At 43.4% G+C, this 11,782-nt stretch overlaps 2 protein-coding genes across 3 annotated transcripts in view; one reads left to right on the top strand and one right to left on the bottom strand.

Annotated features, from left to right (window-relative positions):
* Window positions 1-1,552: 1,552 nt before the first annotated feature.
* LOC118366264 (inhibitor of growth protein 3-like) lies at window positions 1,553-7,765 on the bottom strand. The gene is made up of 11 exons (XM_035748800.2): window positions 7,602-7,765; window positions 7,386-7,457; window positions 6,484-6,584; window positions 6,076-6,141; window positions 5,553-5,649; window positions 4,231-4,302; window positions 3,785-4,068; window positions 3,285-3,493; window positions 2,775-2,967; window positions 2,646-2,684; window positions 1,553-2,512 (listed from the first exon to the last, which is right to left on the bottom strand). The coding sequence occupies exons 1-11, from the start codon at window positions 7,627-7,629 to the stop codon at window positions 2,396-2,398; spliced, it is 1,278 nt and encodes a 425-aa protein (XP_035604693.1). The 5' UTR covers window positions 7,630-7,765; the 3' UTR covers window positions 1,553-2,395.
* A 2,667-nt stretch (window positions 7,766-10,432) lies between these two features.
* Window positions 10,433-11,782, top strand: part of LOC118366265 (tetraspanin-12-like) — a 23,120-nt gene continuing 21,770 nt past the window's right edge. Inside the window, exons 1-4 of one of the 2 annotated variants that reach the window (XM_035748801.2) lie at window positions 10,433-10,558; window positions 10,831-11,034; window positions 11,123-11,263; window positions 11,712-11,782. The exon at window positions 11,712-11,782 is cut by the window's right edge and continues 12 nt beyond it. In XM_035748801.2, coding sequence (XP_035604694.1) covers window positions 11,198-11,263; window positions 11,712-11,782 — 137 coding nt within the window. In that variant the 5' untranslated portion in view covers window positions 10,433-10,558; window positions 10,831-11,034; window positions 11,123-11,197. Of the gene's footprint in view, window positions 11,035-11,122; window positions 11,264-11,711 lie in introns of both variants that reach the window. The other variant, XM_035748802.2, reaches the window with a different exon arrangement.

Below are 11,782 nucleotides of genomic sequence, written 5' to 3' on the forward strand. Positions count from 1 at the left end.
GGATGACTGCGGCAGCTTTCAATCCTTGGGGATCTCAGACGATATGAAAGAGAGGTTGAACAGGCTGGTAATAGGGGTTGCGACAATGGCGGCGGATAGTTTCAGAAATAGAGGGTCCAGATTGTCAAGCCCATCTGATTTGTACGGGTCCAGGTCTTGCAGCTCTTTCAGAACATCTGCTATCTGGATTTGGGTAAAGGAGAACCTGGAGAGGCTTGGGCGAGTAGCTGCGGGGGGGGCGGAGCTGTTGGCCGAGGTTGGAGTAGCCAGGCGGAAGGCATGGCCAGCCGTTGAGAAATGCTTGTTGAAGTTTTCGATAATCATGGATTTATCGGTGGTGACCGTGTTACCTAGCCTCAGTGCAGTGGGCAGCTGGGAGGAGGTACTCTTGTTCTCCATGGAGGACTTCACAGTGTCCCAGAACTTTTTGGAGTTGGAGCTACAAGATGCAAACTTCTGCCTGAAGAAGCTGGCCTTAGCTTTCCTGACTGACTGCGTGTATTGGTTCCTGACTTCCCTGAACAGTTGCATATCGCGGGGACTGTTCGATGCTATTGCAGTCCGCCACAGGATGTTTTTGTGCTGGTCGAGGGCAGTCAGGTCTGGAGTGAACCAAGGGCTATATCTGTTCTTAGTTCTGCATTTTTTGAACGGAGCATGCTTATCTAAAATGGTGAGGAAGTTACTTTTAAAGAATGGCCAGGCATCCTCAACTGACGGGATGAGGTCAATGTCCTTCCAGGATACCCGGGCCAGGTCGATTAGAAAGGCCTGCTCACAGAAGTGTTTTAGGGAGCGTTTGACAGTGATGAGGGGTGATCGTTTGACTGCGACTCCGTAGCGGATACAGGCAATGAGGCAGTGATCGCTGAGATCCTGGTTGAAGACAGCGGAGGTGTATTTGGAGGGCCAGTTGGTCAGGATGACGTCTATGAAGGTGGCCTTGTTTACAGATTTAGGGTTGTACCTGGTGGGTTCCTTGATGATTTGTGTGAGATTGAGGGCATCTAGCTTAGAGACTGCTGAACAGCTAATCAAATGGCTACCCAGACTATTTTCATTGACCCGCTCCCTCTTTTTTTGAATGCTGCTGCTACTCGCTGTTTATTATCTTGCATAGTCACTTCACCACTACCTTCATGTACATATTACCTAAACTATCTTGTACCCCCACACATTGACACAGTACTGGTACCCCCTGTATATAGTGTAGTTATTGTTGCTGTTTTTAAATGTTTTATTATTTAGTTAATTTAGTTTTTTTTTTTTAATTAAATCTCCGTTGTTGGTTAAGGGCTTGCATTTTGTATTTGGCACGTGCGACAATTAATTGGTAAATTTTGCAACAGTATAACATTTGTGTCGGTACAACACTTATGAAACAATCAGTCCACATTGTAAGCCTACTGTGAATCAAAACATTGGTGATTCAACAGCCATCTACATTTTGATTGTGTTGTCAAATACAATGGATACCTAGAGCTATGAAGTGCAACAGTTTGATCAAGAAGAGAGGCCACCGTTGACAGATGAAGCCAGGAAACACGTGAAATACCAAAAGAACTTGATCACTTTATTGGATTTTTTTCTCTCTACATCTCTGGAAACTTTTACACACCATCTCAGTACAGAATGACTAGACACATACACACGCACATACAGAAAAATGTACACTCAGACATACACGCTTCAGTTGACTGATCTTACACTGTACATTCCGAACTCTTCAGCTTTACAGGACTCAACGGTGGAGGGTCACTCATATTCATCCATACTGTACCTGAAATGACCACCGTCCCAATCATCACCCTCATATTTTCAAAGTCATAGTTGCGTTTCATCAATTCGTTTAGAATTCTAATTAAAACTTGTAGAGGGGTTGGGTTTTGTAGTCCAATAAACACCCATGGACTACATTTCGCAGTCTGTGTAATTTTACTGTAATGAGCACTTCTTGTTGCAGCCGTGCTTGGAAGCAGGAGGGGGGGGGCCCTTCCTGTCACAAGGGGAAAGGCGAGGAATGTCTGATGAATGGGGGAGAGGAGGGGTGCACCGAGGCTCAACATTCAGGAGGGGGACAATGGACACCCAACCAGGGTGTGCAGTTTCAGGAAGTCTTGGCTCGTTTTGATTTTCCAGTCAGGTGTCTCATCCAAATATTCACACAGGAGACTGACCCTGCAATGACAACCTTTGACCCCACCGTTTTGACCCCTGAGAGGTTACACAGACAGGCAGGTGAATAAGAATACTGTGTGTGTGGCCACAACAGGTACACACACTTGTTTGGGAGGAACTAGTTGATATAGCATTGACAGTTGGTTTTGCGGGGTAAGGGTGTGGAATGGGATAGGGGTGGTCCTGGATGAGGAGCAGGGTAGTAGAGTTGGGGTGTCTATTTGTGCCTGCTGCCTCTCCTCTTCATGGCAGTAGTACACTGGGGGCAGTACCACTTCCCCTTGGGGGCTTCTGTTAGGCCCACGCAGCCGTAGTGGAACCACTCGATGGGGCACTGCACAAACACACACAGGGCACTCAGGTTAGCTCATACCTCATCTCTCATTTGACAAAGTCATATGTGAAAGTAATGTGGTAATAGTTGTAGAACATGAGAAAAGCACTCCCAAATGGAAATGGGTACTTACGTCTTGATTATCACAGCCCACCATTTCTCCATAAGACACCTTTAAGAAGAGAGAAGCCATTTTAGCTAACCTGTCAGCTGTAGTTGTGTGCTGTCCAGTGTGAGAGAGTGTCTCTGGATGTGTGTGTACCTGGTTGCAGATGCAGTAGCGGGGCTCGTTGGGGTCGTAGGTCCAGTCCACCTGGTTGTTGGTCTCAGACTCTGGGAGGGCCGAGACCTGCTGCGACAGCTCCTGGGCCAGGGCTGAAGAAGAGGAGCATGACGACAGGGAAGAAGACGACGAGGAGGACGACGACTGGTGGTTGGAAGATTTGGTGTTGCCCCTGTGGAGGGGGAGAAAAGACAGAAACAGTTTAGACTAGATCTCCATGTTTCATCATCATTTATTTATTCATGCTGTAAGGGTGGAGCTGGAAAGCATGGCTGGCATAATGTGGCGTGACATCATGGGACTGGACACTGAAATGGTGTCGCGTGATTTGACATCTGTTCATCCGATGTGGGGTGATGCAGGGTAGATTCACACGGTTTAATAAGGCATGAAATGATGTGATATCACTGGAGAAGACCACCAGCTAGGGATTGTCATGCTTGTCTAAGCGTATGGGGGCTGTGCGTGTGCATATAAGCTGTGTCGTACTTGGTCTTGCGTCCGCCGCGGGAGTCGGAGGCGATGGCTGAGCCGGCAGGGGTGAGGGTCTGGGTGAGGGTGTTGGCCAGGGCGGAGGTGGAGTAGGCCCCCGTGGTATCCCGGGAGGTCAGGGAGAACTCCCTCCCCAGCTGGAAGTCATTGTTCTTAATGGCCTCGTAGCTGGCCTTTAGACTGCTAGTCCTCCTGCCCTCCTTCATCTGACATGGAGGGGAGGGGAAGGAAGGCACAAACAGAGAAAGAAGATGGGAAAGAGAGAGACACACACATAGCCATGAACAGGGTTAGTTACAGTCATAGGACACACGTCAGTTACACATTCAAGGACATTTGTCCTAATCAGATAAGATAATCCTCAGAACAGACAGTCTGGGTCAAGATACTGATAACGATCCCCATCACTGCAGCACACATCTGAATAAATCAGAGGGCCGTGGAGTTGGGTGTATGTCTGTGTGTGTGAGAAAGAGAGAGAATGTTTGTGTTTATACCTGTGCGGTGGCCTGCACAGCCTGCGCTGCAGCCATGGTGATGGCCCCTGCCCCAGCCCCGGGCCCAGCAGGCAGAGAGCTGAGGTTGTAGGAGGCCAGGGGCTGGGATGAGTTCACACTGTACACATTGTTAGAGGCTGACGTCGTGCTGTTGGTGCGACAGCCCGGTGTGTTCTCCTTGGAGGCGTCTGACGTGAGTGTGGAGAGCAGGGCTTCAGATTTGAACTTCTTCTCTGGGACGTGCTCTGTAGTGTGGTGGCTCGGCTGCGTGGTGTACTTCCTCTCTGTCACACACAAACACAACGTGAATTACTACCTTCATGACCTCGCATAGGAAAGCAGCAAATAATCTATACAAACAAAGCTCTTTAGTCAATATACATTTTTCTTCCGACATGCAACAACTTCAAAAGAAAGTCGGCCAAACAGCCAAGACTTGTACTTACTCTCCACGGTGGTGTGTGAGTGGACGTGGTGGTTATTGACAGGCTGAGAGGGGCTGTCCATCTCTAGGGATCCTGACAGAGGACAGAGAATGTTAGAGCTGGCTCTGTGACAACACTGACAGACAACAGTTGACTTAACCAGGGTCATTTTTTTGGTCAATACTGCCCCCTAGCAGGGCTGAAATATCCCGATGGGAAGATTGATACCATCCCACTATCGCAACCGAAACAAGAATAGAAAAAAAGCAGCCCGTCAGCCCAACATTCTGACAGGGCAAACAGAATTAACCTCTCTGGCGCAGGCGTTCCGCTAGCGACCCATCTCGACAACATCCGGTAAAATTGCAGATCGCCAAATTCAAAATACAGAAAGAGTCTTAATAAACTTTCATAAAAATACAAGTGTTATATAGCAGTTTAAAGATGAACTTCTTGTTAATCCAGCCGCTTTGTCAGATTTCAAAAAGGCTTTATTTACGGCGAAAATCCTACAAACATTTTCCAGCCAAGTATAGGAGTCACAAAAGTCAGAAATATCAATAAAATTAATCACTTACTTTTGAAGATCTTGATCCGGTTAGTCACAAGAGTCCCAGCTACACAATACATGTTTGTTTTGTTCGATAAAGTCCCTCTTTATATCCCAAAAACTCAACTTTGTTGGCGTGGTTTGTTCAGTAATCCACAGGTTAAAAGGCTGTCAAAACATGCAGACGAATACATCCTAATAGTACCGGTAAAGTTAGTCGAAACATGTCAAACGATGTTTATAATTAATCCTCAGGTTGTCTATTGTCTAAATAATCAATAATATTTCAACCGGACAATAGCGTATTCAATAGAAAGGAAAAACAACGAAGGGCGAGCAAACCAGCTCTGCTTTGATTCTACAGTCCACTGACAAAACGGTCTCATTCTTCTTCATTTTTCAGAAAACAAGCCTGAAAAAATGTCTAAAGACTGTTGACATCTCCTGGAAGCCATAGGAATTGCAATCTGGGTCCTACACATTTAGATATTCTATGGGCATTCAATTGTAAACTACCCACATCAAAAAAATCCCACTTCCTGGATGGATTTCATCTGCCATATCAGTTCTGTTATACTCACAGACATTATTGTAACAGTTTTAGAAACGTTATAGTGTTTTCTATGCAAATCTACCAATTACATGCATATCCTAGCTTCTGGGTCTGAGTAACAGGCAGTTTACTTTGGGCACGCTTCTCATCCAGATGTCGAAATACTGCCCCAAAGCCAAAACAGGATAAGATGAAGGGGATGGGGCTTCTGTGGTGTTGTGATAGACAGATGTGACTCACGTCTCTCCAGAATCTCAGTGATGCCAGCATTGTCAGCCTCCAGCTCCATCTTGAACTTAGCAAGCTCCTGGTCCAGCTTCCTCAGGTGACGGTCCACCTGCAACACACACCCCATTATATACCATACTGTTCATACCCCACAATATAGATGTTGAACAAACACCCCAGGATTTTACACATTTGATATTGATCTATTTCATAGTGAATATTCAAAGACAGAAACATCAATATCTAAACAAACATTAAAAACACTTGAAAAGACTGACATTCGAGTGACTTCCAAATTATTCACATTGTTTGCCTGCCACCTAGTGGCACAGACCACACAGTCCTGAACAGAACAATTTATATTTTACTGGTGACATGCACCCACAAATCATCCTGAAAAAGGCTACCAGCGATAAAGACTCTCCTCTAACTCCCCCTGTCCCTACCTTTTCATAGAAGTGGTTTCTCATGACCCATTAGACAAACCAGACATCGTTAGACAGAGCTCCATCTTGGCATTCAAATTCCAACTCACCAGATCATAAATCTGATTGGCCAGCTGTACTTTCTCATCTGCATCCTCCAATGCTTTATAATAATCCTGAAACAGAGGTAAAGCAGTTAGAGGCTGACACAATCAGCTGCCTCTGGTGAACCAACACGGGCACTTGCTTTACTCTTCTTACTAGCTCCGACGTTGCTGATAGCTACGTTGAGGAAAAATTTACTGATATGTTGAGATATGTTGTCCTACCTAGCTATGTTAAGATGAATGCACTAACTTTAAGTAGCTCTGGATAACAGTGTATGTTATATGACTAAAATGCAAATGACAAAGAAAACTACAAAAAGTGTTATAGTAGTTTATCGTAAAACATTTATGGGATTAAAAGAAGAAACTGTATTTTTTTAAAGGGAAATATACATAAGACTTATTTGGCACCTTTTTGATGACTCCCATCTGCTCTTCCCTCCACTCTGGCTTGTTCTTCTTTGCATTGACAAAGAACTCATTCACCCTCTGCTCCAACTGGTCCATGGCATCTACAGCAAATGGGAGGGGTGAGTTATCTGGACAGGTGTGTCTGAGGCACACCTAATGATATGGGTTTATACTCTGCATGCATGTGGAAGAATTCATATCGATTTGTACTTCAATGCTGACCAGAAGGGCTAATATTACATGCGGTGTCTGTGGACCAAAGGCTTGTGATTAAAACTACCAGTGAACCGAAACACCACTAATACACCAGTGGTTCCCAACCTTTTCAATTACTATACCCCAACTGAATTTAGCTCTGCCTGGAGTACACACTTGTGTGCATTATACCAGTAGGCCTATGGTCTCAGTACCCCCCTAAATTAATATTGGTGCATGTTCTAGTTAGCAAACTAGTAGTAGCTAGTTATAGTCACATTAAAAAACGGATAAGTAGCCAAATGTATAACATTGATACTACATGTGATGTGTACGTTCTGAATCCATGTCCCCTGTTTTGTTTACATTCAGCAAACGTTAGTTGGACCTCTATATGGAAAACAAATATAACAATGCTTTTATGTTGTAATTTCTAACGCTAGCTAGAATTATACAAACCCGTTAACTTTCTCAGGTTATTGAAAGTTGTTGCAATGTTAAACTCGCCATGTTCGCTACCGCTAGCTGTGTTAGCTATACAAATAAAAACACTGCATTTAACACATTTTTATTTGGCCACTAATTCGTGTTAAGAGTTCGACTCTTATGAGCCCAAAAAGTGCGAAACTGAGAATTATGTGTTTTTCAACTTGAAAAATGCTCGCCGGTGAAGTGTTTGTAGCCTGTCACGCTGTAACAGTGCATACTCTGAACTTGCAGGTCCATCTCTCTCATTTCCGTAAACCTGTCGCGGAGATCCATGGGTAGCTGCTCGATCACTGCCAGCGAGAAGAAAAAGCGATTGTAGGAGTTAGCATGGCTAGGCTAACAGTCCGGGCGCGCTTCGGCTAAAATGATGCACATTTACGACAGTAAATACACAAATAATACCAGCCAGACGTAAAATAAACGTAAATACTCACTCTCGAGGTAATCCTCTAGGTACAGCATCTTGGCAATTTAGATATTTTAGGCGTTTATGAAAATAATTTGTGTCTTTCAATATGGCGCCGCAGACTGCTGTGTCCCGAAGAAAAAATACCACTGACAAACTGAGGTCAGAGAAAGTGACGTCAGTAGAACGTAGAATGTGATTGGCCAGATATGAAGTTGAGTGCTAAACTTCAAAAGTCCGTTAGTTCATGTAGTTCATAGACATATTAATTTCAAACATTGACTGAAATAACATAATTAAGCTTTTCCAACCAGGTAAATACATTTTAATTATCAAACTTCAATGCAAATGCGCTATTTTAATTTTAAATTAATACTTGATTAAAAGAAAATATCTTATTTGTAGCTTCAATGCAGGTGAGCAACAATAATGCTCATCTGGCACAATTGATATTGTGTAGGGTAGGCCTACACACACATTGAATAGAGATATTATTTAACTATTTAACTATAACGAACACTATAACGAACACATTCAACTATAAGTAACACACTGAGAAAATAAAATAACACCCCCATTTGAATAGTCTAACAGATTGTCAGTCCATTATAGGCCTGATATACAGTGCCTTCAGAAAGCATTCACACCCCTTGACTTTTTCCACATTTTGTTGTGTTAAAAATGGATTTAATTCAAATTTTTGTCAACAATCTACACAAAATGTCAAAGTGAAAGAACAATTCGAACATTTGTACAAAAAAAATAAGATAAAATAAAACACAAAAATACAGTATCTTGATTAGATAATTATTCAGCCACCTGAGTCAATACGTGTTAGAATCACCTGTAGCAGTGATTACAGTCTTTCTGGGTAGTGACTGGGTGTATTGATACGCCATCCAAAGTGTAATTAATAACTTTACCATGCTCAAAGGGATATTCAATGTCTGCTTTTTTTTTTACCCATCTACCAATAGGTCCCCATCTTTGAGAGGCATTGGAAAACATCCCTGGTCTTCGTGGTTGAATCTGTGTTTGAAATTCACTGCTTGACTGAGGGACCTTACAGATAGTTGTATGTGTGGGACACAGAGATGAGGTAGTCATTCAACAATAATGTTAAACACTATTACTGCACACAGAGTGAGTCCGTGCAACTTATTGTGACTTGTTAAGCACATTTTTACTCATTAACTTATTTAGGCTTGCCTAAATAACAAAGGGTTTGAATACTTAAAAAAAACAGAATTCCACTTTGACAAAATTATGGGGTATTGTGTGTAGGCCATTGACAAAAAATCTAAAAAAATGTATTTATTTTTTTATTCAGACTAACACAAAATGTGGAAAAAGTCAAGGGGTGTGAATACTTTCTGGAGGCACTGTAGGTCTATAGTAGGGATTCATGAGCATTTTGTTTTGTCCAAAACAATGACAATCTATAGTTTACCATGTCCCCACAAGAATAGAGAAGCTAGTCATTCGCCAATCTTTTGTGCACCTTCATTCACTCTCATTCACTCTCTCACCCCCTTCTCCAGTCTCTCGCACTTGGTATCCTCTCAATAACAAACTTTATTCTATTCTCCTCATGATCTCTCTCAACCCGACCCTCCATTACAAGCGCTAAACCATCCATCCCATGCACCAAACACTGTCTCACTCCTCTCTCAATTCTCCCAACCCCCCGTTCACCATTTCCATCCCATCCCACCCCACCCCATCCTCATTCCCTCTAATTGTCACATGAGATGACGCTGGAGAGACGAAGCAGGTACAGGGAGTCAAACATTTAATAAAGAACGGACATGGAACGAGACAGAATGAGTGAGTCCAGGTGATGAGTGAGTCCAGGTGAGTCCAATATCGCTGATGCGCGTGACGAGGGAAGGCAGGTGCGCATAATGGATGATAGGAGTGCGTGATGCAGGGCAGCCTGGCGCCCTCATGCGCCGGAGGGGGGAGAGCAGACGTGACACTAATCCTCTCATATCTCCTTGCCTCCAATGGATTGGCACACCGAAGACCACCCAAGCAAGTCTATGCTGTGATGTAATTTCCTTTAATCTATTGAGTCAACATTATTGCTATCAGGGAACACAAGATACAATGTCAATTTCTTTAATTTGAGTATATTTTGTTGTGTGCATCTCTAACAATAAAGCTTTTTAATGCTGATCAATCCCATTTGGTTCATGGCCAGACTGTGGACATTTAAAAAAAGACCAAAAGACAATAAATTAAGATAACAATGCCTGCCGACCTTAGTCTGTTGTTACTCTTTTTAATTGTTGATTATGTAGCCTAATGAGTAACTCATTCCTTCCCCTTTTCCATTCATGTGTTTTCTTAGAATGAGCTCAGAATCGTCAGGGATAGAGATAGACTAACCAATAATCGGATTATCTAATGAAAGCTTTAAATGGCTGAGATATGGTCAGTGTTTCATAACTGAAGGATTGACACCTTTATTAATACACTAAATCATCAAGAATGTGTATCAAGAAGAGTATGCGATGGGCTTATGTAATGTCACCCCACAGAGAATATAATAGAATAGAACAGAATAGAACAGAACAGCACACTACAGAATAGAATAGAATAGCCATGCACATCTGTGGGAAAGGGGTGACACTTATTACAGCATTATTGTTGCTCTCTCTAGTGAAGTTCCATGATGAAGTCCCATCCCACATTTACTCCAGACAATAATAGTCTCTCTAAATGTGACCTCTTGACCTATGTATGCTATATCTCGGAGGCGGAAAGCTGTCCACATTCCACCCCCCCTAAAGACCCATAGCCCTGCTGTTGCTGCTGCTGCTGTTGTTGCTCCTGCATTGCAATCAGACGAAACGCTAGGACCCCGCGGACAACCTCTTTGGATGACACAGAACAAACTGCGAGTTGAGTTTTGGCCACTCAAACATGGAAAAGTTGAACTGACAGCGCATAACTAACTCGGCACTTTGAATTGGACGATAGGTAGGCTAGGCCTATCATACCGCCACCGGGGAATTGTTTTTGTGGAGAGATCGATTTTGGGAATCAGTGTCTACGTGCGCAACTGAAGTTTTAAATTATTTATTTTGATTTAGACTGCTGTGCAATAGTATGATTTTTAGCGTTTGACGTTTGCTCTGGGAGTCAAAGGAGTGCTGAACATTAATAATTTAACCAAATGGATTATGTTCATTTGGCGCAAAAGCCCTTATAAGAAGTTGTTTTGTTGTAATGTTCTGGATATGTTTTCGCAGTATACCTTGCTAAGTGAGTGATGATTGATTTGGATATGTCAGCACCGCTGAGCGCTCATCCACACACTCCATCATTCCTGGACTGGGGAAAGTAAGAAACCACCTGTTGTGAATGCTTTCTGGAACTTACCACGGATCTACGGCGGCTGCTAAAACAAGACATTGGAAAGTTGCGCGCAGAACGCACAGAGACATGTAAACCCGGTATGTCTTACACGGAACACTGAGAACTCGTTTTGTATTCATGGGACAGACTAATGATCCCAATTGAATTGATTTATATTCCTTTTAGTTAATGATGTTGCCATGGTGGCGTGGGTTAGGATGAGGAGTCCTGTCTTGGCCACCGATTGCTGTTGCGCTCAGAATGGCTCGCGAGGACGCGGTGAGGTGCCTGCGCTGCCTGCTCTACGCTATCAATTTACTCTTCTGGGTAAGAGAAGCCGAGACCCCCAACAGGTGGCTGCGTTGTGCTACACATGCTACACAATGCGTACAACTTCATCCCCCCCTCTAATCCATCCACCTCAATGCGTGTCTCCAAGGCGCAGAAAAACAAATGAGCAATTTGCATCCCAAGAATGTTTGGCATTGTAGTGCATGCTATTTATAGGCCATTATATTTGATAAGTGCTCCAGGGTTGTTGTAGTGGATTATGCCAGTGTGGAACACATGGCAAAATCCCCCTAGGCAACATTTTGTTGCCATACCAAGTCCCTGGATTATATTTCACTGCCAGAAGCATTTTCAGACAAAACATATGTTGAGTGGAAGTGTTTACTGTAGGCCTACTTGGTAAAACTGCAATGGTATGTGTGTGTCTGTGTGTAATCTGTGTGTCTGTGTGTTCTATCTCTCTCTATGTGTTCTACTCCCTCAGCTCATGTCGATATGTGTCCTGGGGGTGGCTGCTTGGCTCAGGGACTACCTGAACACTGTACTCACCTTGGC

Source organism: Oncorhynchus keta, chromosome 33, assembly GCF_023373465.1.
Source record: "Oncorhynchus keta strain PuntledgeMale-10-30-2019 chromosome 33, Oket_V2, whole genome shotgun sequence".
In the NCBI taxonomy this organism is placed as follows: Eukaryota; Metazoa; Chordata; class Actinopteri; order Salmoniformes; family Salmonidae; genus Oncorhynchus; species Oncorhynchus keta.